Source organism: Notechis scutatus, chromosome 8 (assembly GCF_049901735.1).
Source record: "Notechis scutatus isolate UNSWTSFEM ecotype Mainland chromosome 8, rNotScu1.2, whole genome shotgun sequence".
In the NCBI taxonomy this organism is placed as follows: domain Eukaryota; kingdom Metazoa; phylum Chordata; class Lepidosauria; order Squamata; family Elapidae; genus Notechis; species Notechis scutatus.
Genome location: NC_142016.1, coordinates 18,454,376 through 18,479,263, shown reverse-complemented (window position 1 = coordinate 18,479,263; position 24,888 = coordinate 18,454,376). Strand labels below are relative to the sequence as shown.

General features: G+C 41.1%; 1 protein-coding gene across 4 annotated transcripts; it reads left to right on the top strand.

The window, feature by feature from the left end:
- The first annotated feature begins 951 nt into the window (after positions 1-951).
- Positions 952-24,598, top strand: LOC113423757 (IgGFc-binding protein-like). 4 transcript variants are annotated; one of them, XM_087970891.1, is made up of 11 exons: positions 952-1,038; positions 1,735-1,785; positions 3,223-4,461; positions 6,575-7,200; positions 9,042-9,606; positions 11,290-11,885; positions 13,247-13,811; positions 14,826-15,022; positions 16,791-17,174; positions 20,544-20,827; positions 22,895-24,598. In XM_087970891.1, the coding sequence occupies exons 2-10, from the start codon at positions 1,737-1,739 to the stop codon at positions 20,820-20,822; spliced, it is 4,500 nt and encodes a 1,499-aa protein (XP_087827017.1). In that variant the 5' UTR covers positions 952-1,038; positions 1,735-1,736; the 3' UTR covers positions 20,823-20,827; positions 22,895-24,598. The 4 variants fall into 4 exon arrangements, with proteins under 4 accessions (XP_087827017.1, XP_087827016.1, XP_087827015.1 ...); XM_087970890.1 differs by lacking the exon at positions 22,895-24,598 and adding an exon at positions 21,457-21,796; XM_087970889.1 differs by lacking the exon at positions 952-1,038 and adding an exon at positions 1,103-1,142.
- The last annotated feature ends 290 nt before the right edge of the window (positions 24,599-24,888 follow it).

Below are 24,888 nucleotides of genomic sequence, written 5' to 3'. Positions count from 1 at the left end.
GTTATTTTTATATTTTTTAATAAGTAGACCTCTACACTTTAATTATACACTATAAGGAAGTTTGTTTATGGAACTACTTTGTTATGATAAGAAAGTGCCAGGAATCTTGCTTGCCCTTGAAGCATCAGCTCTCCTTGGTAACCTCATATTGTTTACCACTATTTACAGTAGTTTAATCATCTATGATTGCTTTGACCCAGCTTATTGGCTGGGTCTTCTTTTGTTGCCCTGCACAGGAGAATGGAGCTGGAAAGCAGGTTAGTGGAGTGGGGTGGGAATGGGGATTTTACAGTAGCCTTCCCCTGCCATGCCTACCAAGCCAACGTCCACAGAACCAGTAGTAAAAAATTTTTAATCCCACCACTGCTCCAGAGCCTGGGGAGGGTAAAAACATGCCCCCCCCCCAGTGTGGCCACACCCACTCAGCAACCAGGCAGAGAACCCTTTGCTAAAAATTTTGAAGCCCAGCCCTGCCCCGGCTGCTGCCCCCGCTGATCTCAGCCAGAAAGGTTGTGTAACGCTGTTGTGAGACAAATCCTGCACAGGGCTTTGGCAAGAGCTTGCTTATTTAGCAATAAAACCCACCCAGCATTTTTAAGCCCTTTTAAAATGGCTCCTTTACCCAAAAGCCAAACACTGAGAAGTGTCATCTGCAGGCCTTTCAGCCTCACAAGGGACACCCTACCCTCCTCCAAAAAAAGGGTTAGATAACCTTGTTATTCAAGTTTGGATGGATGAATCAACCATACAAAGTCCACATAAATATATCTTGCGCTGATTAACGATGGCAATAAATTTGACTCGATCACTTCTGGTATTTTCCTCCTCCCCTACTAGTAAGTGCAGCCTTTTGGGTCTCTTCATTTGTCTGGCAGCAACTTTAGTGGCTGTTTTGCTTTTGACCTTCTGGGTGTTTTCCCTCCCATTTCTGTGAATGCTGCTCCCTATAAAAGAGGAAACAGCAGTAGGGTGGATGAGGGTGAGCCAAGAACTCCTCTTCTTTCCTCAAACCCAGAGAAATCTCCTCAATTGTGGAAGGTAAGAGTTGTGGCAGGCTTTTGTCCCGTGCATTTGTATTCTCCATCATGCAACACGTAGCTTGTATCTGTACGATGGAATGATGGAACTTCCTCTTTCAACAGGTAGTTAATCCACTATTCTATTCCCCCTGCTTTGAAGAATAAACTGGTATTCTTCTCTTGCATCTTGTCAAACAGGTTTCATTAGATTATTTAGCTATACCCAAATAAAGGCTAATGAGTTTCCTTAAACTGAAATAATGGCTATTTTCAGTTGCATAAGGAAATAGGCTGAGTGCCATGGCCCACAGCGTATTGAGCCAGACAATGGATCTGGTGCATGGAGATAATTTTTGCTTTGTTTACTTGCTGGGGGGGTTAATCTTTTTTCTCTTAACAGTATAGAATAAATGGCCTATCTCCTCCTTAACAGGTTGGAAAGATCTGGAGATTTAAAAAAAAAAATACTGCCTGTAGAAAGGGGGAGCTGCCTTGGGTTCAGAACTGGTGCTAAATTGGATTTTGGATTTTGACCTGAGTAAAGGGGAAGGGGAGATGACCAAAGAAATGGGAAAGGCTTGCCCTGCTGACTTCTGCCTAATAAATCCATAGAAATTTAGCATTTCATCAGGAAATCTCTATACCAGTCAATGGCCCTTGTTCATGTTTATATCCTACTTAACATTTCTTCTTATATTCCCTTTGTGTCCTGTAGCTATGGGGCTGCTATCACTGCTACTCCTTTCATCCTTAATGCTGCAAAATGGTGAGTAAACCCCAACCCAACGGAGGAAGCTCATTCCCAAATCTCAGGCCAGTCCATCCATGTCTGTCTGTTTTGTTTGTCTGTTTCTCTCACAGCCTAACCCAGGATAGACAATGTGTCATTGTGCGGTGATGCAGACTTTAAATGAACCATAGTTGGCTAGACTTACCCAATATATGAAAGCCCACTATAAGGTATTAGACTAGGACTGGAGAGATCCTAAAAAGTTGTGTGATCTTGGATCTCTCTCTCTTGCTTCCACCACCCAACTCCCTGATAGAGTTGTGGTCATTGGGTGATCTTAGACATCCATCTTTGTCTGTCTGTCTGTCTGTCTGTCTGTCTGTCTGTCTCTATCTATCTATCTATCTATCTATCTATCTATCTATCTATCTATCTATCTATCTATCATCTATATCATCTATCTATATCTAATCTATCTACCTAATCTATCTCTATCATCCTCATCTCATCTCTCTCATCTATCTCTATCTATCTATCTATCTATCTATATCATCTATCTATATCTAATCATCTATATCTATCTATATCTAATCTATATCTAATCTATCTCTATCATCCTCATCCTCATCTCTCTCTATCCTATCTCTCTCTCTCTCTCTATCTCTCTATCTATCTATCTATCTATCTATCTATCATCTATCTCTATCTACCATCCTCCTCCTCATCTCTCTCTATCCTATCTCTCTCACTATCTTATCTGTCCTATCCTATCTATCTATCTATCTATCTATCTATCTATCTATCTATCTATCTATCTATCTATCTATCATCTATCTATATCTAATCTATATCTACCTAATCTATCTCTATCATCCTCATCTCTCTCTATCCTATCTATCTATCTATCTATCTATCTATCTATCTATCTATCTATCTATCTATCTATCTATCATCTATATCATCTATCTATATCTAATCTATATCTACCTAATCTATCTCTATCATCCTCATCTCTCTCTATCCTATCTATCTATCTATCTATCTATCTATCTATCTATCTATCTATCTATCTATCTATCTATCTATCTATCTATCTATCTCTTATCTACACAACACTCTCTCTCCCTCTCCCTCCCTCCCTCCCTCCCTCTCTCTCTCTCTCTCTTTTTCTCCTCCCCGCCCCCAAATATTACAGAATTGTTATTGTGGGAAACACTATGCACTGCCTTGAGTTCCTGAAGTGAAAGTATGAAAAATGTAAGAAATAATAAAATAAATTAAACTTGTAAATGCTATCTCTTCAACAGTGACAAGGAAAGTGAAACATAAACTATTGGCACCTTTCAATTTGGCCCAGAGCCCTTTCCCAAATGTGTTCCCTTCTCTCCCCCTTCTACTTTCTTCTTTCTTGGGGTATTTTATTATTATTCTTTCCTGACCTCAGTTTTCCACACCTTTGTATCCTTTTCACAGGCCAAGGGTTTTCAAGCTCCCAGGGAAAGCAATTCATCACGGCCTTCATGGAGAATTTTGAGACCAACAGGCCTTCTGAAACAAGCTTGAAGCTATTTCTTGTGGGCCACGGCAATGACACCAGGGTCTCCGTGACAGTGACCAAGTCTTCTTCCCGCCAGGTTTACTCTGTTCCAGGAGGTGAAACGGTGCCCGTGGATCTCCCCGTGAGTTTGGAAATGAAACACAGTGGCATTTTTGCTCATTCCGTTGTGATTGAGGCTGAGCATGACATTTCAGTGGTCTCATTTAACCGAAAATTGTATTCCGTTGCGAGCATGACCCTCTACCCGGTCCATGAACTTGGCGATACCTATTATGTCATCACACCTCCGGGCACCATTACAGACAGTTACCGGAAAGAATTGGCTGTCATAGCTTGGAAGACTCCTACCCAAGTCACCATCGAACCGCAAGGCAAAATCATCTTCAAGAGACAGTCATACGCGGCAGGGAGTACCCTCACGGTAAGCCTCAAACCTTTCGAAGTTCTTCAGTTGCAAAGTGCGGAAGACTTGTCTGGCACCAGGATTCAGTCCTCGGCTCCCGTGGCAGTCTTGAGTGGCCACGTCTGCGTTCAGGAAAATTATTACTGCGATCACGTTGCGGAGCAACTTCTGCCCGTCTCCAAGTGGGGCCAGACCTTCATCGTTCCTCCGGTGCCTCTACAGACCGGTTTCGATATTATCTATGTGGTGGCTTGTCAAAACACACGTGTTGTTTATCAGTCAGGACAGGACAAAGGCTTTCAAGATATGGTGCCAGGAGAAATCGCCCGGTTACCGCTCCAGTTGTCTCAAGCACTTTACATCTCTGCCGATGCTGGAATCCAGGTGACTTATTTTTTCACGGGGATCAAGATCAGGAACATAGGATACGATCCCTTTCTCATCAACGTCCCCGATGTCGCCAGTTATGGCCTGGCCTACCGAATTGATGGTCTCAGCAAGTTTGACAACCATGTCCTTCTCATAGCAAAAAGCTCCGAAACCGCTACCTGGGATAAATCTGTGGTGGCAGACATTCAATGGCAATTGGTCCCTGGCTCAGAGTATTCCTGGGGAGAATATAATTGGAAAGCTGATCTCAACCAACATTCACTTTTCCTGGAGAATCCTCAAACTGCCTTCGGGGTGTTGGCCTACGGAAACAAGAATTATGAAGGCTACGGTTTTGCTCCATCACCTTTTGGCACGCTCGGTAAAGAAATTGTATAATAGTCAGCACTATGTCTCGTATTTTAAGATTCTCTCATAATTATTTCTTTTGATTTAGAAGAATCTCTCATATGATTGCTTATGCTGTGTCAATGGACCTACCCTCTAATTTCCTCTAGGTTTTCCCCCCCGGGCATTTGCATTTTATTTGTGGTTGTAGCTTTCTTTAACGTTATCTGAGGTTGGTTTCTTTCCCTCTCAGCCATTTTGCAGCTTCCCTGGACTCCCTGATCTGGAAAAAGCCTCAGAGAGGATTTTTCAATTTTATTTATTTTAAAAAGACCCTTATTTATTACATAGACATATGTAACAGAAAAAGAAGTAAAAGGGAAAAAAAAAGCAAGTTATAAACAAAGAAGAGCTTTACAAGCACTGTAACATTTAGCTCCCTCCTTCGCAAAGTGTGGTTGTAAGTTGAGGTCTACCCTATATCGATTTGTCCAGAAAGTCACAAAAACTTCAGTTTAAACTCCTTTTTGTTTTAGTACAGGAAGCAAAACTGGTTGGAATAGTCATCTGGCATGCATTGCTCATTGTGAAATTTTTTTAAAGTATTTATGTATCATACTGCAAAAGTGACAGGGATTTGTAGATCTCCCAGCAGGGGGGGAAAATTGACCAAATCAACAAAAGTTGAAATCATTTCCCGAAAGTCGAATACAGCTTTCAGCACATGCAAGCCCATTTCTCAAGCTGTACCACATCATTGTGAAAAAAGTATTTACTTATTAAACACACACACACACACACACACACACACACACACACACACACAGACATGGCTGTGCTTTCAGAATGATTCTGTAGCAAAGAACAGATGTTCACAATCTTCACTGGTGTCATCAGTTTACTTTTCAGCCTACGCACAAAGACCAAAGCTTTGCCAAGATCATAGCTTGGTTCCTTAACCCCATCTCAAGGCTGCACATTTCTAGCTTACTGTGGGAGAACAGGAATGGTTTGGAGGAATGTGTGAGATTGCAATGGGCTGGGCAGCTGGAATTGGATCCTATACTGGGCAGGCCTTGGGTTTTGTGCCTTTTCCACTTGACACGTGGGATATTTTCTTATTTTGTCACTTGTTCAGCGGCAGTACAAGTAATTGAGCCCCGCACTCCGTCAGTGAGCAACGTTAAGAGGTATGGACTTCAACTCCCACAATTCCTCAGTCAACGTGCTGGCTGGGGAATTCTGGGAATTGAAATCCACACATCTTAAAATTGCTGATGTTGAGAAACAGCACATTAAGGCAAAGGGGTGTGGGGAAACACCACCAAGTGGAGGGCCGATTTGAATCACAGTTCCTAAATATTTTTGTACTTGTGTCAATGCTCCCACATAATTTTAACATTATGGTCTCCAGGACTGGAGGAAGAGCCAGTTTTCCATCAACTTCTGAAACTCCAGTTGAGTTGGGGGCCATCCAGTTCCCTGGAGGGAAGTTATTCCATACAGCCAGCACCAGAATAAGGTCTAGTTTATGTGGAATCTGACTAGCCAATTGCAAATGAATGCTATCCATATAGAATAGAATAGAATGTTTTATTGGCCAAGTGTGATTGGACACACAAAGAATTTGTCTGGGTGCAAATGCTCTCAGTATACATAAAAGAAAAGTTACATTCATCAGGAGTTGAGAATCATCAGGTACAACACTTAATGATAGTCATAGGGTACAAATAAGCAATCAAATCATACTAGGAAACAGTCAATATAAATCGTAAGGATACGAGTGACAAAGTTACAGTTATACAGTCACAAGTGGGAGGGGATGGGTGATAAGGAGTGATGAGAAGATTAACAGTAATAGGAGTGCAGACTTTGTAAATAGTTGGACGGTGTTCAGGGAATTATTTGTTTAGCAGAGTGATGGCTTTCGGGAAAAAACTGTTCTTGTGTCTAGTTGTTCTGGTGTGCAGGGCTCTATAGCGTCGTTTTGAGGGAAGGAGTTAAAATAGTTTATGTCTGGGATGTGAAGGGTATGTAAATATTTTCACAGCCCTCTAATATGTGTTTTTCTTCCCAAGGAAAGTTACCTTGCTATCCCTAAGGTTGCTGAGATTCCCTTTGCCTCTTTTGATCATTGTTTTGCTTAGCTCCAGTTCCAGACCAGGTTCCTGTCCCATTGACCTGCCCCGAGAACAGCCACTATCTATCCTGCGGAAATGCCTGCCCAGCAACGTGTTCTGACCGAACTGCTCCATCCAGATGTGAAAACACCTGTGCAGAAGTCTGCCAATGTGACGAAGGCTACCTCTTCAGTGGAGAGAAATGTGTTCCCAGGGAGAGTTGCAACTGCACTTACAAAGGTGTGACCTACAGAGCAGGAGAGGAGTTTTGGGCTGACGAAAACTGCCAGTCCCGTTGCAGGTGTGATAACAGATTAGGCAAAACCATGTGTGAGAAGTCTTCTTGCAAAGCCAAGACAAAATGCATTGTGGTGAATGGTGTTCGTGGCTGTCACGCCACTACCTACAGTACCTGCATTGCATCAGGGAATCTACATTACCTTTCCTTTGATGGAACCAAATACGATTTTGTGGGAAGCTGTGTGTATCAGATGGTGGGCGTCTGCTCCAAAAACCCAGCCCTCACCCCATTTTTGGTCACGGTGGAGAACAACAACCGAGGCTATAAGTCCGTGTCTTTTACCAAAGCGGTGACCTTGGAGGTCTACAACATGACCATCAGCCTGAGCAAAAGTGCCCAAGGTCGGATTGAGGTACGGTGGTTGAACATTGGAGAAGCATGGGGGAAGTGTAAATTTGGTAATTAGGACCACTTAAAATACTCTATAGAAGCACACCCAGTCTTTTGCATGCAATTCTCATTTTCCTATATAATGAGACTGTCAGGGTTCCAACAGATGCCCTAATTAATTCATGAGCCTCAAGCCAAGTTTCAAAAGAAATCCAATTATTTATTAGGAGCAACATATCGGCACTTTCCCAGTTGCAGTTGCCTCTGTCCTACGTAATTTACTGTCCACCTATGACCCTGTTTCCTCCCTCCTCCCACGTTGTGTCATAAATCACATTCTCCAACAGAGCACTTTCACGGGCTGTAGAAAATACACCTCTCTGGCTGGCTCTGGTAATCTGGGATACAATGTGGAGAAAGGCATGCCTGGAATGTGCTGCTGGTCATAGCAACCAAACTGCTCCATCAGATCTCCCCCACTCCTTCTTATGGCAACTTGAGAGCAAGCCAGGAATGCTTTACGAGTTAACAGATACTTTGGAGGATTTTTAGAGTAGAGCTCAAGAAAGTGCTATAGGTTTACTTTGCAAAATGGAGAGAAATATTACCACAGATAGGGACTTTTGCTGTTTCTATGGGGGGAAAAGTTGAACCCTACAAACCATTCACTAACGTTCTTCTGTTGCAGAAGGTACTTATGAAAGCGACACCCAATCCTGCTTCCTCTAAATTCTGTAACAAAAAATGCACATAAAAGTGATTCATAAAGCTGTATTTTATGCAGAATATGTCATCTTTTTGTTTGATGATTCCAAACAAAAAAGAAAGGAAAGAATTCTAAGTGAGGAGTCCTTGGTGCTCTCTGAGCTTGGTTGTTTTCTTGTAGATGTTCCTCAGTGATAGCTGTTGACTAGTTTGGGTAATGAAACATCTGGAAGAAAGCAACCAAGCTCAGAGAGCATCAAGAACCCCACATTTCAACCTTGAGCTTCAAGTATTTTCATTTATTAGCATGCTAAGTACCAATGAAATAGTTTTTATGTGGCCAAATTAAAAGTTTACTTGGGATTCATTTATTTATTTATTCATTCATTCATTCAATCATATGAGCCAAGGTGGCACAGTGGTTAGAGTGCAGTACTGCAGGCTACTTCTGCTGACTGCCAGCTGACTACAATTTGGCAGTTCAAATCCCACCAGGCTCAAGGTTGACTCAGCCTTCCATCCTTCCGAGGTGGGTAAAATGAAGACCAAGATTGTTGGGGGCAATAGGCTGACTCTGTAAACCACTTAGAGAGGGCTGTAAAGCACTATAAAGTGGTATATAAGTCTAAGTGCTATTGCTATCAGGGCCTCCACTTCTGTATCCTTGTACCAGAAGGCAACTTTAATGCAGGAGACAACCCTGCAGATAGTATACAACCATGTCAGAGAAATCTGTTCATGCTAGGCTTGGTCTGATACAGAGCATAGTAAACAGTTATCAAAATCCTACAAGCATTCAGCAAAAGATCAATCCTGGTTGTAGAGAGTAATATCCGACAGTTTTCATATCATAAGGAATCTGCTTCTCTATTATAGTAGAGCAAAGGTGAGCAAAACCTAGAAGGCAATTCATAAATTCTGCATTGGTTCCCCAGCTAATCTTAAGTCATTTCCACTATAGCAACTTTAAAGCATTTTCTTGAGGCATCCAACTCTCATTGAATCAATATAAAAGGCTTTATATCATTTAAGTGATGGTTGGGTGATGCCATAAAGACATTGTAAATCCCTAGTGAATGCAATGGCTTAAATCACCTTAGGATCCCATTTTCTGAATTTGCTAAAACCCCTGGATGGTGTCTCTTGTTTGTCTTTTAGGCCAATGGCGTTTTAGTGGATTTACCCTTTTCTTACGAAAATAAGCTAACTGTCTCCCAGAGTGGGGTCTATACCACCATCAGAACCGATTTTGATCTAACAATGAATTATGACTGGGACAGCCACACCAGGGTTGTCCTTCCCAGTACGTATGCCAATTCAGTCTGTGGACTCTGTGGCAATGCCAACCGGAACCCTCATGATGATTTTGACATGCAGGATGGAAGTCAATCCAGTGATGTAACACAATTTGCAAACAGGTGGAAGGTGAAGGATGTCCCTGGGTGTACTACAGGATGCACCGGTAAATGCCAAAGATGCACTGAGGCTGAGAAACGAACCTACCAAGTTGAACGTTACTGTGGGATCCTCACCAAAAGCAATGGGCCGTTTGCACTATGTCACAGGACAATTAGCCCAACAAAGTTCTTTGAAGATTGTGTCGTTGACACCTGCACATACAAGGGACATCCAGGTGTTTTTTGTGGGGCCATCGCTACTTATGCAAGAACCTGCCAAGCTCAAAATATCCAAATTAAGCAGTGGCGATCCAACTCCTTTTGCAGTATGTATAATTTTATGAATTTTTTGGTGTGACAGGGATTTCTGTCTAATTAAGTCTTGGGGTGAATATGCCATTCTGCTCATGAATACTTAATACTGCTCCATGTTTTATTTTTCCAAAGCATGAAACATGTGGTATATAAGTTCCAAAGTGGTATATAAGTTACAGGAAGGTAAGAGTCCAACTAACATTCTGTAATCTAGAGAGGCATCTGAAATTGATGAGACTTTAATAATATGAATTCCCTTCTTTTTTCCATCAAGTCTCAGGTCTTGGGAGTTATAAATATCCAAACAGGGTAATTAACACTATTTAAAACACTGCTGTTTAAACATAAAGCAGTTACTGTGTTGCTTAGATTTTCCATTATACTAGGATCTATTTAATAACCAGAACTTTGGAGAACATTTTTCTTTCTCCATAGTCTTATCTCTCATGTTAAAAACTGGTAAATGGAAATAGCTGGTTATTTGTATATTTTAATGATTTAATTGAAGCACTGAAGCATTTCATCCAAATATCTGAAGAAAGAGCATATTTAATGTTTGGATGCTATGCAAAAATGCCATAGGAAACAGCATTTTTGAAAGACATTTCTTTCAGAATTAATGATGAAGAGAAAGCCTTTTTTCCCCTTAGACATTCCCAGTTGATCACATCTTCATTCCATTTGTCCTGTTCCAGACACTTAAGGCTTCAGTAGATCAGACAGGAGATGCTGTTCTAAATCTTATTTGAAATAAGCAACACAATTATCAGCAAACATTATTAGAATGCAAGGGAGAAATTGTAATTTTTTGCCATAATTAGTACAGGAAGAGAAGTTCCTTTCATTTACAAGATGGATAGAGAACTTTCTAAGCATAGACAGGGCAGTGAGGCAGTAATATTCATCCTGCACATGGATTAGAAGGACTGGATAGATAGTTCTTATAAATAAATACCAATCGAAAGGATCATGAACACACACATAATAGAGGTTTCAAAATTCTTGGAAAATTCATTTATAGGTCCACTTTCCCCATTTGAATATCCATGCACAAGATATAGGGATGGGTGGGTTAGGGAGCCATCTATTTATTCATTGATTTTTATTTGATTATTTATATCCTGCCATTACTGTTTGTACAAATAACTCAAGGCAGCGAACATCTCCACTGCACCTTCCTCCTCTTATTTTCCCAACAACACAACCCTGTGATGGGGATTGGATTGAGAGAGAATGACTGCCACCCAGTCAGCTTTCATAGCTAAGGCGGGATTGGTCAAAGTCACCCAGCTGGCTTTCATGGCTAAGTCAGGACTTGAACTCATGGTCTTCTGGTGATTGGCTCAAAGACTCACTCAGTTGGCTTTCAGGCCGAAGGTGAGATTGGAATGCTCAGTCACCTGGTGATTGGCTCAAAGTCACCTAACTGTCTGCCATGGTTAAGCTAGGACTTGAACTCATGGTCTTCTGATGATTGGCTTAAAGTCACCTAGCGGTCTGGCATGGTTAAGGTAGGTCTTGAATTCATGGTCTCTTGCTTTCTAACCTGGTAACTTAACCTATTAGTGATGTGCCTCAAAATATTTGGAAACCCATACAGCTGAGCAACACATGGATGGGTCAACATCAGGGCTCCTAAAGTTAATACTTGGAATGCTGTATTGACAATCTATCTCATCATCCGTCTTTTTCAGGTTTTTCCTGTCTACCTAATTCCCACTATGAATTATGTGGAAATGGCTGTCCTTCCACTTGTCACGATCTTGCCAATTCCAACTCTTGTGACACTCCATGCGTTGAAGGCTGTGTCTGTGACTCTGGATTCGTCCTCAGTGGGGATGAGTGTGTCCCTCTTACTGAGTGTGGCTGTGTCTACGAGGGCAGATACTACAAAAAGGGAGCAGAGTTCTACTCTACAAACACTTGTCAGGAGAAGTGTCGTTGTGTGGATGTCGGTGTTGTTGACTGCCATCAGTTTTCCTGTGGGAGTTATGAGGAGTGCAGGGTGGAGAATGGCATCCAGAACTGTTTCCCTGTCAGTTATGGAACAGTGGTAACATTTGGTGGAAACCATTATGTTACCTTAGATGGGAACAGTTTTGATTTTGCTGGCTCCGGCTCTTACATCTTAACTCAAATAACTGACAAAGATACTCAAGAAGTCATCTTTTCTGTGGTGGTGGAACATGAGAATGCTGATAATGGACCTTCAATTGAAATAACATCAGTTGTTATCTACCTACATGGAAATACTGTTGTCCTGGAGAGAGGAAAGAAATGGCAAGCTAAGGTAAGCGCCTAACGTATTAACATATGATAATATCTCCTTGTGAGCAACTATATGAAAAACAATGTGAACAATAACACTAATTTATCTGGATATAGATACCTTTGGTTTAATTTTTTTTTAGTTTCAATTCCATGCATTATTTATTTATTTATTTATTTATTTATTTATTTATTTATTTATTTATTTATTTAATATTGCCTCCTATTCGGCCATGGCGACTCTAGGTGGCTTACACAATGCAAAAGCCACATCTAAAAATAAAAAAAAAGGAATTAAAAGTGACCAAAAGAATCAAATAAATTAGTAAAGTAAAATAGAACAAAATCTTGAAAAAAATAAAATAAAAAATCAGCCCCAACTCCCACCCCACCGCCCCGACGACAGCAGATCGCATGAGCCATTTGACGGGCTTCATCCCTCTCTGGGTTCCCCAGGCCCGCTGGCAGAACCAGGTCTTCTTCAGTGCCTTTCGGAAGAGTGCCAGAGTGGGGGCCGTTCTAATCTCTGGGGGAATGATATTCCAGAGAGAGGGAGCCACCACGGATAAGGCCCTTCTTCTGGGTCCCACCAGGTGTATCTCCCTCAGGGGTGGGACCCACAACTCGCTCTGCCTCCTCGCTCTAATGGGTCGGGTAGATGTGACTTTCCTCCTTATTCCTTAAAAAACAAAAACAAAATAACATTCAATGGATTTATGGCAATGGATGGAAATTATTCAAGGAGAGAAGAACTAAAGAGAAATTTCCTAACAGAGCAATTAATTATAACTTGCTTCCACAAGTTGTGGGTGCTGCAACGCTGGAGGTCTTTAGGAAGAGATTGGAAAGCCATTTGTCTGAAATGGTATAGGATTTCCTGCTTGAGTAAGGGGGTTGGACTAGAAGACCTCCAAGGTCCCTTACAAATCTGTTATTCTGTTATATATCAGTGTATGATGAAGATGATCCCTTCTGTGCAATTCCAGATCCAAAACTTTTTACATTATGGTTTTTTTCTCTCTATGTGCTGCAATGGATGCTGATGTTGGGTTTGGGAGAGAATGATTCATACATTACATCAGCGTTTCTCAACCTTGGCGACTTTCAGATAGGTGGACTTCAACTCCCAGAATTCATGCCAACTGAGGAATTCTGGGAGATGAAGTCCACACATATGAAAGTTGCCAAGGTTGAGAAACGCTGCATTACACTATTGCTAAAAGCTGTATTTTGTGAAAGTTCTGCCTTCTTTGAACTGAGTTCCATTCCTACGTAGCAATATGTGGCACCTTCTATTCTATTAATTTCCAGAGGAATCCATGTTAATATGCCACACAAAATTATAGCAAATTATTCATTCTTTATTCTTGTTTCCCTGTCAAGGTAGAAGATGAGTTTTACAACCTACCATTTAGCAAAGATAATGGAGAACTTCGGATCAATCAAGAAGGGAATAATATTATTGTTCAGTGCTCTGAAGGTTTCAAAGTCATTTATGACACTGCCAACTATGTCGAAGTTTTTGTGCCTAGGCCTTACCAAGAGCAGACAACTGGGCTTGGTGGCAATTTCAACAATAACTTGGAGGATGATTTCATGCTGCCTGATGGAACTTTCACCCCAAATGTAGATGACTTTGGAATCTCATGGGAAGTGCCCACAACTGGGAGCATTTGCTCTAAGAACTGTGTGCACCAGCTCCCTGCTTATGACGAGGCCCAAGCATCACAATATAAAGATGACAGACACTGTGGACTCCTTACACTTGAGGCAGGCCCATTTAAAGACTGTCATTCCTTTGTGAGCCCTGCAGACTTCTTTGACAACTGCCTGTACGACATGCAGGTTGTCGGCGAGGGATCTCTCTGTCAAAACCTTCAAGCTTACACAGCTAAATGTCAAGCAGCTGGAGCTGAAATTGGTGACTGGAGAACAGCTGTCTCTTGTCGTAAGTTTATAACGTCATTGGCTTCCCTTATCAAGGGAAATAGTGTAATTCAGCTGTCCCCAATTTCAGTCCCCTCCTCCGGCTGCTCCACAAATCTGGAAAGGTTGGGAAACTGCTGTAATTTGAGCCAGGTTTAAATTAACCTGGCTCCAAGGCTATGGTGACAAGAGAAACAAACTTGACAGAATGCCTCTTCTGGGATACTTTAAGAAACTGCCAGTACAATGGAGATCAATTCATCATATCTAATCTGCTTGGTTGATAATCCCCAGATGTTAGAATTATCTTTCTTGCCAGTTTTTCTGGTAAGGGATTCTGCTTTTCCTTTTCTGGAGCCCTAGATCAGGGGTGTCCAACCTTGGCAACTTTAAGACTTGTGGACTTCAACTCCCAGAATTCCTCAGCCAGCAAAGCTGGCTGAGGAATTCTGGGAGTTGAAGTCCACAAGTCTTAAAGTTGCCAAAGTTGGACACCCCTGCCCTAGATAAAGCTGAATCCAATGCTATTTTTTTACCCAGTTGGATTACAGACCGGTTGAGAAAATTAGCATTAAATGTAGACTATATTTCCAAATCCCTTTCCAAATGTTATATTTTGATAAGCCCATTTCAGATTTATTCTGATATCGGTTTCTTTTCTTTTATTGATTTTCTATTAATTACATTTCTTAGTGCTTAATAGACATTGTGTTATCTGGGTATTTAATTTGCTTAACAATACACATCGCATTCAATCAAGATCTCCACCCCTTTTTTTCCAGCCATTGGTAAAATAGATTCTATGTTTGATCAAATTCTGTATCTTCTTTCTGCTTCATTTTTAATGTCAGTCTGTCCATCTTCTTAATTATTTCTTCATCTTGTGGTGTTTGTTCATTTTTTCCAGCATTGATATCAATTTCTTGTTGACTTTGCATTTGCAATTATTATGTGAGAAAAACTTTGTCCTGCTTATATTTTATTCGGTGGCATAAGGAAAACATTTGGCAAACCTTTTCTCCTTTTACCTCTTCAGCTCTTTTCTGTCCAGATAATAGCCACTATGAGACATGCATTAGAGCTTGTGATTCCAGCTGTGCCAGTTTCTCTACAGTGCAATGCACTAGGAATTGTTTTGAAGGTTGCCGATGTAATGATGGCTACTTGTTTGATGGGAATACATGTGTACTTCTGGAAAAGTGTGGCTGTACACATAATGAACTCTACTTGAAGGTAAGCTGGGGCAGCCCAGTTAATTCATTGTGACTCCTGGTGACCACATAGATCTAAGAGAAAGAGTGGCAGAATCTGGCCGGAGGGGTGGGTGGGTGGGATTAAAAGAGGGATCAGCCCGGGGATGGGCTTCAAAAATTTTAGCAAAGGGTTTTTCCTGCCCGGTTTTTGAGTGGGCGTGGCCATGGTGGGCATGGCCTAGTCTGCCTCCTACACCATGGCGGGGTGTGTGTTTTTGCCCTCCCCGGGCTCCGGAGGCTTTCCTCGATCCTCTGGGAGGGCGAAAATGGCCTCCCCGGGCTCCGGAGGCTCTCTGGAAGCCGGAAACAGGCCTATTTCCGGCATTCCTTAACTTCCGGGAGGCCCGTTTTTCGCCCTCCCTGAGCCTCTGCGTGGGCCCTGCACTTACCTGCATCCAAAACAGGCCGCGTGGGGATTCTTGGGAGGGGGTGGGGTGGGGTGGGGTGGGGCCAGCCAGGAATGGGATTTGGGGGTTCTCCGAACTGCACAAAATCTTAGCTAGGGGCTCTACTGAACCCGTGAACCCCCAGCAGCCCTTTCCTGGATCAGCCTTGAATCCCTACATAGCCGTAAGAGAATTAATTCCAACCCCCTTTGAATTCCATTGACCTTTAACAAGCAAATGTTTAACTGTTATGTGAGAAGATTCTTGTGCATAGGACGTAATTGGATTTTCACATGTGGACCTGATCTTTGAGACCACACAGTAGATTAGGTTTTCTACATGACAACATATCCCTAACACAGTCTTCAAGGTCTTCCAGTACTTATTTAAGGAATCTGTTTAATTTTCTTCCACGAATGCATCATATAGTGGACTTGCCCGTGATATTTTATGATGCAAAGCTACTTGCTCTACTGACAGTTTTAGTTCATTAAATTAGTTTTATTAGTTTATAATATAACATACAAAGAGAATACAAAAGCAAATATTAGGGAAATTAGGGAAGGGAAAAGGGAAGTGAATAGTGGGGCAACGAAAGGGAAAAGGGGGGAAGGCATTGACTTTCGACTCCTTTGATGCAGTTGAATAAGGCATGTGTCTCAGAGTCGGCTAGCTGTGTGGGTTCCGGCACTTAACCCCAATTAAATCATGAGTCTCGAGCCAAACTTCCAAAACTACAAAAGGATTTATTGGGAGTTAATATGTCTGGCACTGCCTGGGTGTAGCCAACTCTGAGACACATCATTCATTGTCACCCATGACCCTGGTTTTCCCCCACCCCCTGGGTGTATCCTAATTCATATTCTCCAATGGGACACATCCATAGCCAAGAATCATCAGTCATGCTCTCCAGTTAGAATTTAAGCTCCGCAGAAACTTCGGTCACCTAGTTACTATCTTGGAAAACATTTATGGAATGCACTTTCGATTTGCAAGCTGTCGCATTGCTCCCCCCTCCCTTTCTGTTGGCAACTCTAAAAAGACCTTAGAAATATTTTATGAGTTGACAGCATTAAGATCTACGCTCACCTTTTTACTTTTTTTCATAATAATAGAAACTAGCCATTTCTGTAACAACAAATCTATCTAATCATTAACACCCAAGATCAATGTTTCAGTTTTAGTTCATTAAATTGATTTATCATTAAATTGATTTAGTTCATTAAATCTTTTCAGTCACTTGGAAAAAGCCCTACGATGTTTATTCATTTAATAAACATAGACACCATTCTGATAAAAGGCATATCTGTGGGTAAATCTAATAACTCCATGTCTTCTGCAACTGGTGGATTATCCCAATAGGCTGGAGAAAGCATCTTTTCAACCAACTGCACCGGGAAATGGACTTGTCAGGGTCTGGATCAAATCAACTATGAGGAAACAGCATGCCAGGATGAAGAGATCTGCATTCTCCAAAATGGTGTGCGTGGCTGTGAGCGCAGAGAAGGCCAGTGCAAAATTTCCCGAGAGACCCAACTTGTTTCTTTCGATGGAACTTCAGCAAGATGGAACTTCTGCGGTGGGGTTTATGATGTGTCTTCTGTGTGTGATGAGAGTGACCCCTCCTGGTTCAGGGTATCTGTCAACATCGGAAAGGACTGTGAAGGCAACCTGTCAGGGGTCAAGGCGGCTCATGTTTACTTTGGAGAGGCTGCCATTACTCTGAAAAAGGACAACCGGATATGGGTAAGTGAGAAGGCTGGGAAGAGAATCAAGCAGCTCTTAAGTCAACCAGAAAATTGTATCCAGCATCCTTGAAAGCTGCTTTCCTTCTCCGCCTTCATCTTCGATCACAAAGTCTGCTAATTAGCTGAAATCTGCCCCACTTCCATGTTTCCAATGTTTGTGTGTTATTCCATTCCTTTGATTGATTTTGTGATTTCTCCAACAACCCTAAAAGAAACATTAGGAAAAAAATCTACATTCATGATCAACAATATGCATATTTTTGTATGCATATTTCACACTTTTTCAATACCTTGAAAAATATATCCCTCCTCCACACCCAATATCCCTCCTCCACACCCAATAATCATTTCTATGGGCATTTTACGTCAATGATACAGATAATACAGATAATCAGAGTTGGAAGGGATCTTATAGGTCATCTAGTCCAACCCCACGCCCAAGTGGGAGACCCTACACCATTTCTGAAAGAAGGGAGTCCAAAACTGGATGCAGTCTCACTCCCACAACTTCTGAAGGTTCTGTTCCTTGGGTTGATTGTTCTACTGTCAGAAATTTCTCCTTATTTCCAGGTTAAATCTCTCCTTATTCAGTTTCCATCCATTGTTCCTTGTCTGGCCTTCAGGTGCTTTAGAAAATAGCTTGACCCCTCCTCTCTGTGTCAGCCCATCAAATAGTGGAAGACTGCTATCATGTCTCCCTGGCCCTTCTCTTTACTAGACTAGCCAAGCCCAGTTCCTGTAACCATTCTTCATATGTTTTAGTCTCCAGTCCCCTAATCATCCTGGTTGCTCTTCTCTATACTTTTTCTAGAGTCTCAACATCTTTTTATAATGTGGTGACCAAAACTGGATGCAGTACTCTAGATGTGGTCTTACTAAGGCTTTATAGAGTGGTATTATTACATCACTTGATCTTGATTGTATCTCTCTGTTAATGCAGTTTAGGATTGCATTAGCTTTTTGGCTGCTGCTGCACACTGCTGGCTCATCTTTAACTGGTTGTCCACTAAGACTCCAAGATCCTCTCACAGTACTGCTATTTTTGGGAAAAGAATAATGGGCCTGAGCAAAAGCATTGCTGTTGTCATTCACAACAACAGCTCTAAATTGAATTTCATTCCCATGCAGATAGAACAGAACAGAACAGAACAACAGAGTTGGAAGGAATCTTGGAGGTCTTCTAGTCCACCCCTGCTTGGGATTAATTAAAGACCAGTTTCTTATGATCTTTTCCCTATCCTCAGATCATGGTAACTTTTTATTAGCTTACAGGAGGATGGTCTCTCTCTCTCTCTCTCTCTCTCTCTCTCTCTCTCACACACACACACACACACACACACACACACACACACACACACTCAAATCACACACAGCTGAGTTTGGGTAGCTCACAACATTAAAAATCATAACTCCCCCAGTGGTAGCAGCAACATAATTAAATCAACCACTTGGTCAGCTCCATCTCCAGTTGTCATCCATGGGCCTGCTGAGAAAGGGTCTTTTGGAAAACCAACAAGGTAGGGACCAACTGATCATACCTCCAGTGAAATGATGTTCCATAGAGAAGGCTCTGTTTTTTGTTCCCTCCAGATGTACATCCCTAGTAGATGGGATCTATGACATAGATGGTTTTCCTGTCCTGGTGTGCCAGGTGGGTGTAATAGGAGAGAGGTGATCCTTCAGATAACCTGGGCCTAAGTTAGAGCTGATCATAGCTGCCCTTGGTATCTGGTATGTCCTACTCATTTCTCATTACTGTCCATCCCATTCCTACCTTGTCTTCCCCTGAAAATATTAAATTCTGTCTTGGGGCTATCCAAATTATCTAAACTCCTAATTACAGGTAGTCCTCAACTAGCCGATAACCCGGTGTTGCCCGTGTATTTATTTATCCCAATCCTGTATTAGACAGGAAAATCCTGTAGTCGGGACTCACTCTGTTGTACTGTCTCTCGTGCAACGTCGCAAGTCTTCTATTCCTCTCCTTGTGAGTTTCTTGTCTACGCTGGTGTTTCATTTTTTTAATTGCATTTGGCCAATCGCCTGACGTTTCTTTGGAGGACTGAGAGGGAGCCCCCTTGTGGAGTACTGTGAAGCCGTTACGATGGCAAGTCCACTGGCCTGTACGGTAGAAGCCATCTTAAGGCACACCCCCTGAGGGGTGTTAGGGGTGTCTTACCCCCACAATATTTCTTTCCAGAGGGTAAGTCATCTTTGTACCAAGTTTGGTTGAAATTGCTCAAGGCGTTCCAGAGTTATGCTGGAACATACACACACACATCTATTTTCATATATATAAAAAGAAAGAAGAAAGATAGAAGATAGATTTGGGCAGCTTCTGATGAATATTGTGTCTACGGATAGATTTTTTTTTTTTTAGCTCTTCGTAACTTTCAGGATTGCACATGTTATATTCCCTTTGTAAAAAAAATACTCATACACTTCCTTTCTATGTTGAGCAGTGTGCTCTCTAGGTGTCTAAGGTATTGACATACAAACATGCAAACATCATCACCGTGTGTGTGTGTGTGTGTTTATGTTTTCGCAGGTATTTATATGTATGGTATTTAGGTTTCTTCAAGTATTTTCCCATGTCTTAATAGTTGTGCTTTTAAAGTTATAGCAACGTTTCAGCAGAATCTCATCTGCCATCCTCAGGCTTGTGTATTGGTTTTTTTTCTTAATCGTGTGTGTCAGGCTGCCACAGTAATAATATAAACAAATATGATAACATCAATCATATTATAACATATATTATCTTCCATTGTAGTATCAATTATATAACCGTCAGAGATATTTGCTCATCTGTTTTTCTTTCTCCTATAAACCATATTTCACCTAATTCCACTCTTCTAACCTCAATATCTGTCTTTTAACCATTTATAGCAAAGGTCTCCAAATTTGCCAACTTTAAGACTCCCAGAATTCTGGGAGTTGAAGTCCACAAATCTTAAAAGTTGCCAAGTTTGGGGACCCCAATTTATAGAATAGTTCCCATGTTATGAAATAGTCCAAATCTTCTTTTCCTTTAATTTTTAGGATTAACCTATCCATCTCTGCACATTCCAGATTTTTTTTTTTTTTATTATAATATCGTCTACAGGTGTTTCTGGGTTTTTCTGACATTGTGCCTATGCAATCCTAGCTGCTGTTAGGATGTGTAGAACTAAATATGTGTTACCCTTATTGTAATTTCCTGGAACCATGCCCAACAAAAATGTCTCAGTTTTCAGATCTATTTGTTGTCTTATCATATTTTCCAGCCACGTGTGTATTTTCTTTCAGTATTTTTTGACTTTGCATTCCTGATGGCTTCCTGGCTTTGCTCAGAATGGCTTTTTACGTCCCAATATTTTATGTTTACTAGGTGAATGGACGGTCAGTAAACCTGCCGTACAAAATCTCCAAACGTCTGACTTTACGCAAGGAACAGAATGAGATTGTGATTAACCGGGCTTCGGATATACAAGTTCAATTTTCTCCTGATGGTGAGGTAACTGTGAAAGTCAAGGATATTCCTCCAGAGAAGTTATGTGGACCATGTGGGAACTTCAATGGAGACCCCACAGATGACCAGAAATTGCCAAATGGGGAATCTGCAAACGCTGCTGACGCTCTCTATGCTTGGAAGGCCAAGGACTTTTAAAAGTGGTAAGGTATAATCAGTGTGTCAGCTAAAAAAAGGTTGGGAAGATACAAAAAAAGCTTTGACTGAAGCTGCTGAGGAATATAAAAAGCAAGTAGATAAACATAGATCCCTCCAACCACCATTTGAAGTAGGGGACAAAGTGTTTTTGTCAACTAAATATCTCAAATTGAAACTTCCCAGTAGGAAGTGGGGCCCTACATTCTTAGGTCCATTTCCTATATCAAAAATAAAAAATCCCATCACAGTCCAATTAAGTTTTCTCTGACTATTGGGGAAAATACACCCACTGTTCCTTAGTAGTTTATTGAAACCAGCTGTAGGGTCTAATCTAAGGCCCATCCCAACAGCTCCCCCCTAACCTTTGATCATATAGGCTGAGAGGCATTATGAAATTAAGAAAATTCTTGATTCTAGATTGTACCAAGGGAGGTTACAATATTTGGTATTATAGAAGGGTTACCCTTTGTCAGAGGCTACATGGGTAAAAAGTTGGGATATACATGCAGATAGATTGGTTAACCAATTCCATAACGAATTCCCTGACAAACCAAAGGGTCCTCTTGGAGGGGGGAGAGGGGGTTAAGGGCATCTCATTAACCCCTGGTGGTGTTTTGTTTATTATCTCTTTTAGGAGGTGAACTTCTCAAGGGGGGACGCCTGGAAGCTATATTCCACGCTGCCACATAGCCTGAGAAAGTGAGAGGGGGCTGATTTAAATTGAGTAGTTTTCAATTTAAATCAGTAGTAGACAAAATAAAATTCTTTTCTTAGTTCAAGGTTATTAAGTGTGGCACAGCAAAGAAAAAGGATCTTACACTGGGACAGATTATGATTGGTCCATGTAATGCGATGATGGGAGAAAAGGGGATGGATTGTAGTTTGGGAAATTGTGGGAAGCCCGAAAAAACATTTAGATTTGTGATTCCACAGATGTGCCAGATGCTATTCTAATAAAGGTACTTTTGAGATTATGCTTGTCTCGGAGTTACTGATTGGAATGGAGGTTTGCTGGAATGCTGACCCAGTGGTGGGATTCAAATTTGTTTACTACTGGTTCTGTAGGCGTGGCTTGGTGGGCATGGCATGGCTTGGTGGATGTGGCTTGGTGGGCGTGGCTTGGTGGGCGTGGCAGGGGAAGGATACTGCAAAATCTCCATTCCCTCCTGGCTCCTGGGGGAAAGTTACCACCAGTTCTCCGAACTACTCAAAATTTCCACTACCGGTTCTCTAGAACTGGTCAGAACCTGCTGAATACCACCTTTGGGTATAATTCAGGCAGCAATCTTGGCTGATTTTTTTTTAAAAATTTTTTTAGCAGGATTGGACTTGCATTGACGATATCAGGAAATTGTAGGCTAAGGCTAGGATTTAAAAAAATTGCACCAGAGGAAGACATTTGCAAACCATTTTTAGAAAGTGGCCAGCTGGTGTTGACTCAAGAGGGACTTTAACTTTTATCCTTTCTAATAAAATAACTGAAAGCAGATTGGGAGGGAGGAGTTTACTATGAAAAATGTGATGTGCAGTTTGCATCTAAATTTACATAAAATAAAATATAGCCTTGGTTCCTGAATTAGTTGAAAGTCAGACTGAGAAGGGTGGAAAGTACTCTTTTTCCCCCAGATCTGCACCGCAAGAAGATTAAGTAGGGTAATCAACTGCCTTCCTTGGTCACACAGATATAATGGATGTATGTGGAATTTGTCAGTTCCCTAGTCAAATTTAAGTTTGCTGCATCTGCTACAGTGAGTTAAATAAGCCATTTCTTAATTAAGTTTCCTAACAGAGCAAAACCTGTTTTTATTTTGTAATGTCTTGTTTAATGAACCTTAAATTAACAGTCATTCAGCCAACAATTAGAAGTACTAATCAAATTAAGTGCTAGTTGCCACTTGATGAATAATGTGCAATAATTATAAGTGGAATAATCGTGCAGCACAAAGTCATCATTTATAGGATTACATCAGTTTTTCAGCTTTGGTTTTTTTTTTTACTGTCCTATGAAATTGCTCTACCTTAGAATGTTAGTCTCTGTTCTTAACTTTTTCTGTAATTCTCTCCTATTACAGATAATAGTGTTTGTGCCGAGCAAGCAAGCCAAACCGAAAAGCCAAAATTTACAAGTTATTTAGCCCTCAAAATTTAATTGCTACTTTCCTGGTTCCCTTGTTGAATGTCTTCTCCAATGAGTTTCAACTCAGTGCTGTGGATTGATCTATTAAAGAAGGATCATTACTTCTAAATAGGGCCGTCACCACTGAGGAAATCTTAGCTGGTTGTGAGTTCTAATTGATTTACTTGATTAAGGTGGGGCAATTTAATGGAACTCTCCACCTAAATTTGCATACGAATGATGCAAAAGAAAAAATAAAGCTTTTGGTTTTACATATGCACACTTCCCCACAGACCAGCACAACTGGCACTAACACAGGGGTCGGCAACCTTCAAAGAGCCACAAAGGTCATGACTAGAAATCCCCCATTCAATTCTGGAGATGACCGGAAGTCCGGTTCCCCTACCATAGAGTCTCCTCCTAGTGCGGCATCCTTTTTCCTCTACCTGTCCTAACCAAAAGCCCTATCAATTGTGCAGCCAACTGGTGACAGGGAGCCACAGCAGAGAGATGAAAGGGCCACATGCGGCTCCAGAGCCGCAGGTTGCTGACCCCTGCCCTAACACAACAAAGTTCAGATAGTTGGGTTGGGTTGACGTCAGTCTTCATTCTTGATTGGCCATCATGACTTTTAGGGCTATCATCAATTGAGTTCCAAAATCTGTATAAATTTTCATCAACATATTAGGTTTTTTTTTTTAAAGGTAATCCCAATGTAATCTAATGAATTACTAATAAATGTCCACTTACTACTTGATGCCTTGCAGAAATTGGATGAATTATTCCCACTGAGTTTTATTGATGGGTTTATTGATTATTATTTTTTTAGAATCGATTTTGCAATTTTGCAAAATAGCCTTGGAACCACTTCAGAAAGAACAGCGTACGGATATTTGCTGCTTTTCTTTTTCTAATGCATTTTAATATGCTAGCAACCAAGGATGAATTTCTAATGACAGAAATTGTAAGATGATAATCTTAAACCATAATAATGTTCAGAATGCAACAGTGTAATAGCTATGAAGGGTTGAGGGCTGTTAGTGCCATATAATAGCAGTATACTCTGCCAGTCAATGTGCTGATTGCCAATATGCTTCAGAGTTCAGTTCAAAGTGCTGTTTTGTAACTTCTCAAGCTCTTAAGATCTTGGTACTTTTTAAAAATCTATGCAGGACCACCTGCTTCCTGGAGAATCAACCTGTTTGGTGTGCTCATCCCAGAAGGCCATATCACTCCAATCCAATAAGATCTGAAGAATGAGGGGAAGAACACATTGCATTTCCACCAATATTCCTCTTCTAAGGAACACCATGCTTCTGCAGAACTGGATGGTACCCTCCATTGCATCTTCTGGGAGGACATTCAGATAAAGTTTTTTTGTGGTAGAATGTTTGCTTTTCAAAGACTTCTAGAAATGATCAGATGGCAGGGTTTATTTTTTCCTTTTTGCTGCAGTAGTGGTATGTTCTTTATTTTATGGATTTTACATATTGTAGACTGTTGTGGATGGATATAAATTTGACAGTGTATTAAGTATCACAATATGAATGAATAAATGGATGAATGATGCCAAACATAGATAAGGCTCTTGTTTTTAAAACAATGTGGCATTCGCTGTAGGCTATAAGAACAGTGGTCCTATAAAATGGTATCTGAGCAACTTCTGGCTTTCATTGTGTGATGGTTTATTATCTTCTTTGGGGAGTGCTTATCTTATATAGCAACAGCACTTAGACCTTTATACCGCTTTACAATGCTTTACAGCCCCCTCTAAGAGTCAGCATATTGCTCCCAACAATTTGGGTCCTCATTTTACCCACCTAGGAAGGATGGAAGGCTGAGTCAACTTTGAAGCTGGTGAGATTTGAACTTCAAAATTGCAGGCAGCCGGCAGTCAATGGAAATAGGCTGCAGTACTGCACTCTAACCACTGTGCCACCATGGCTCATG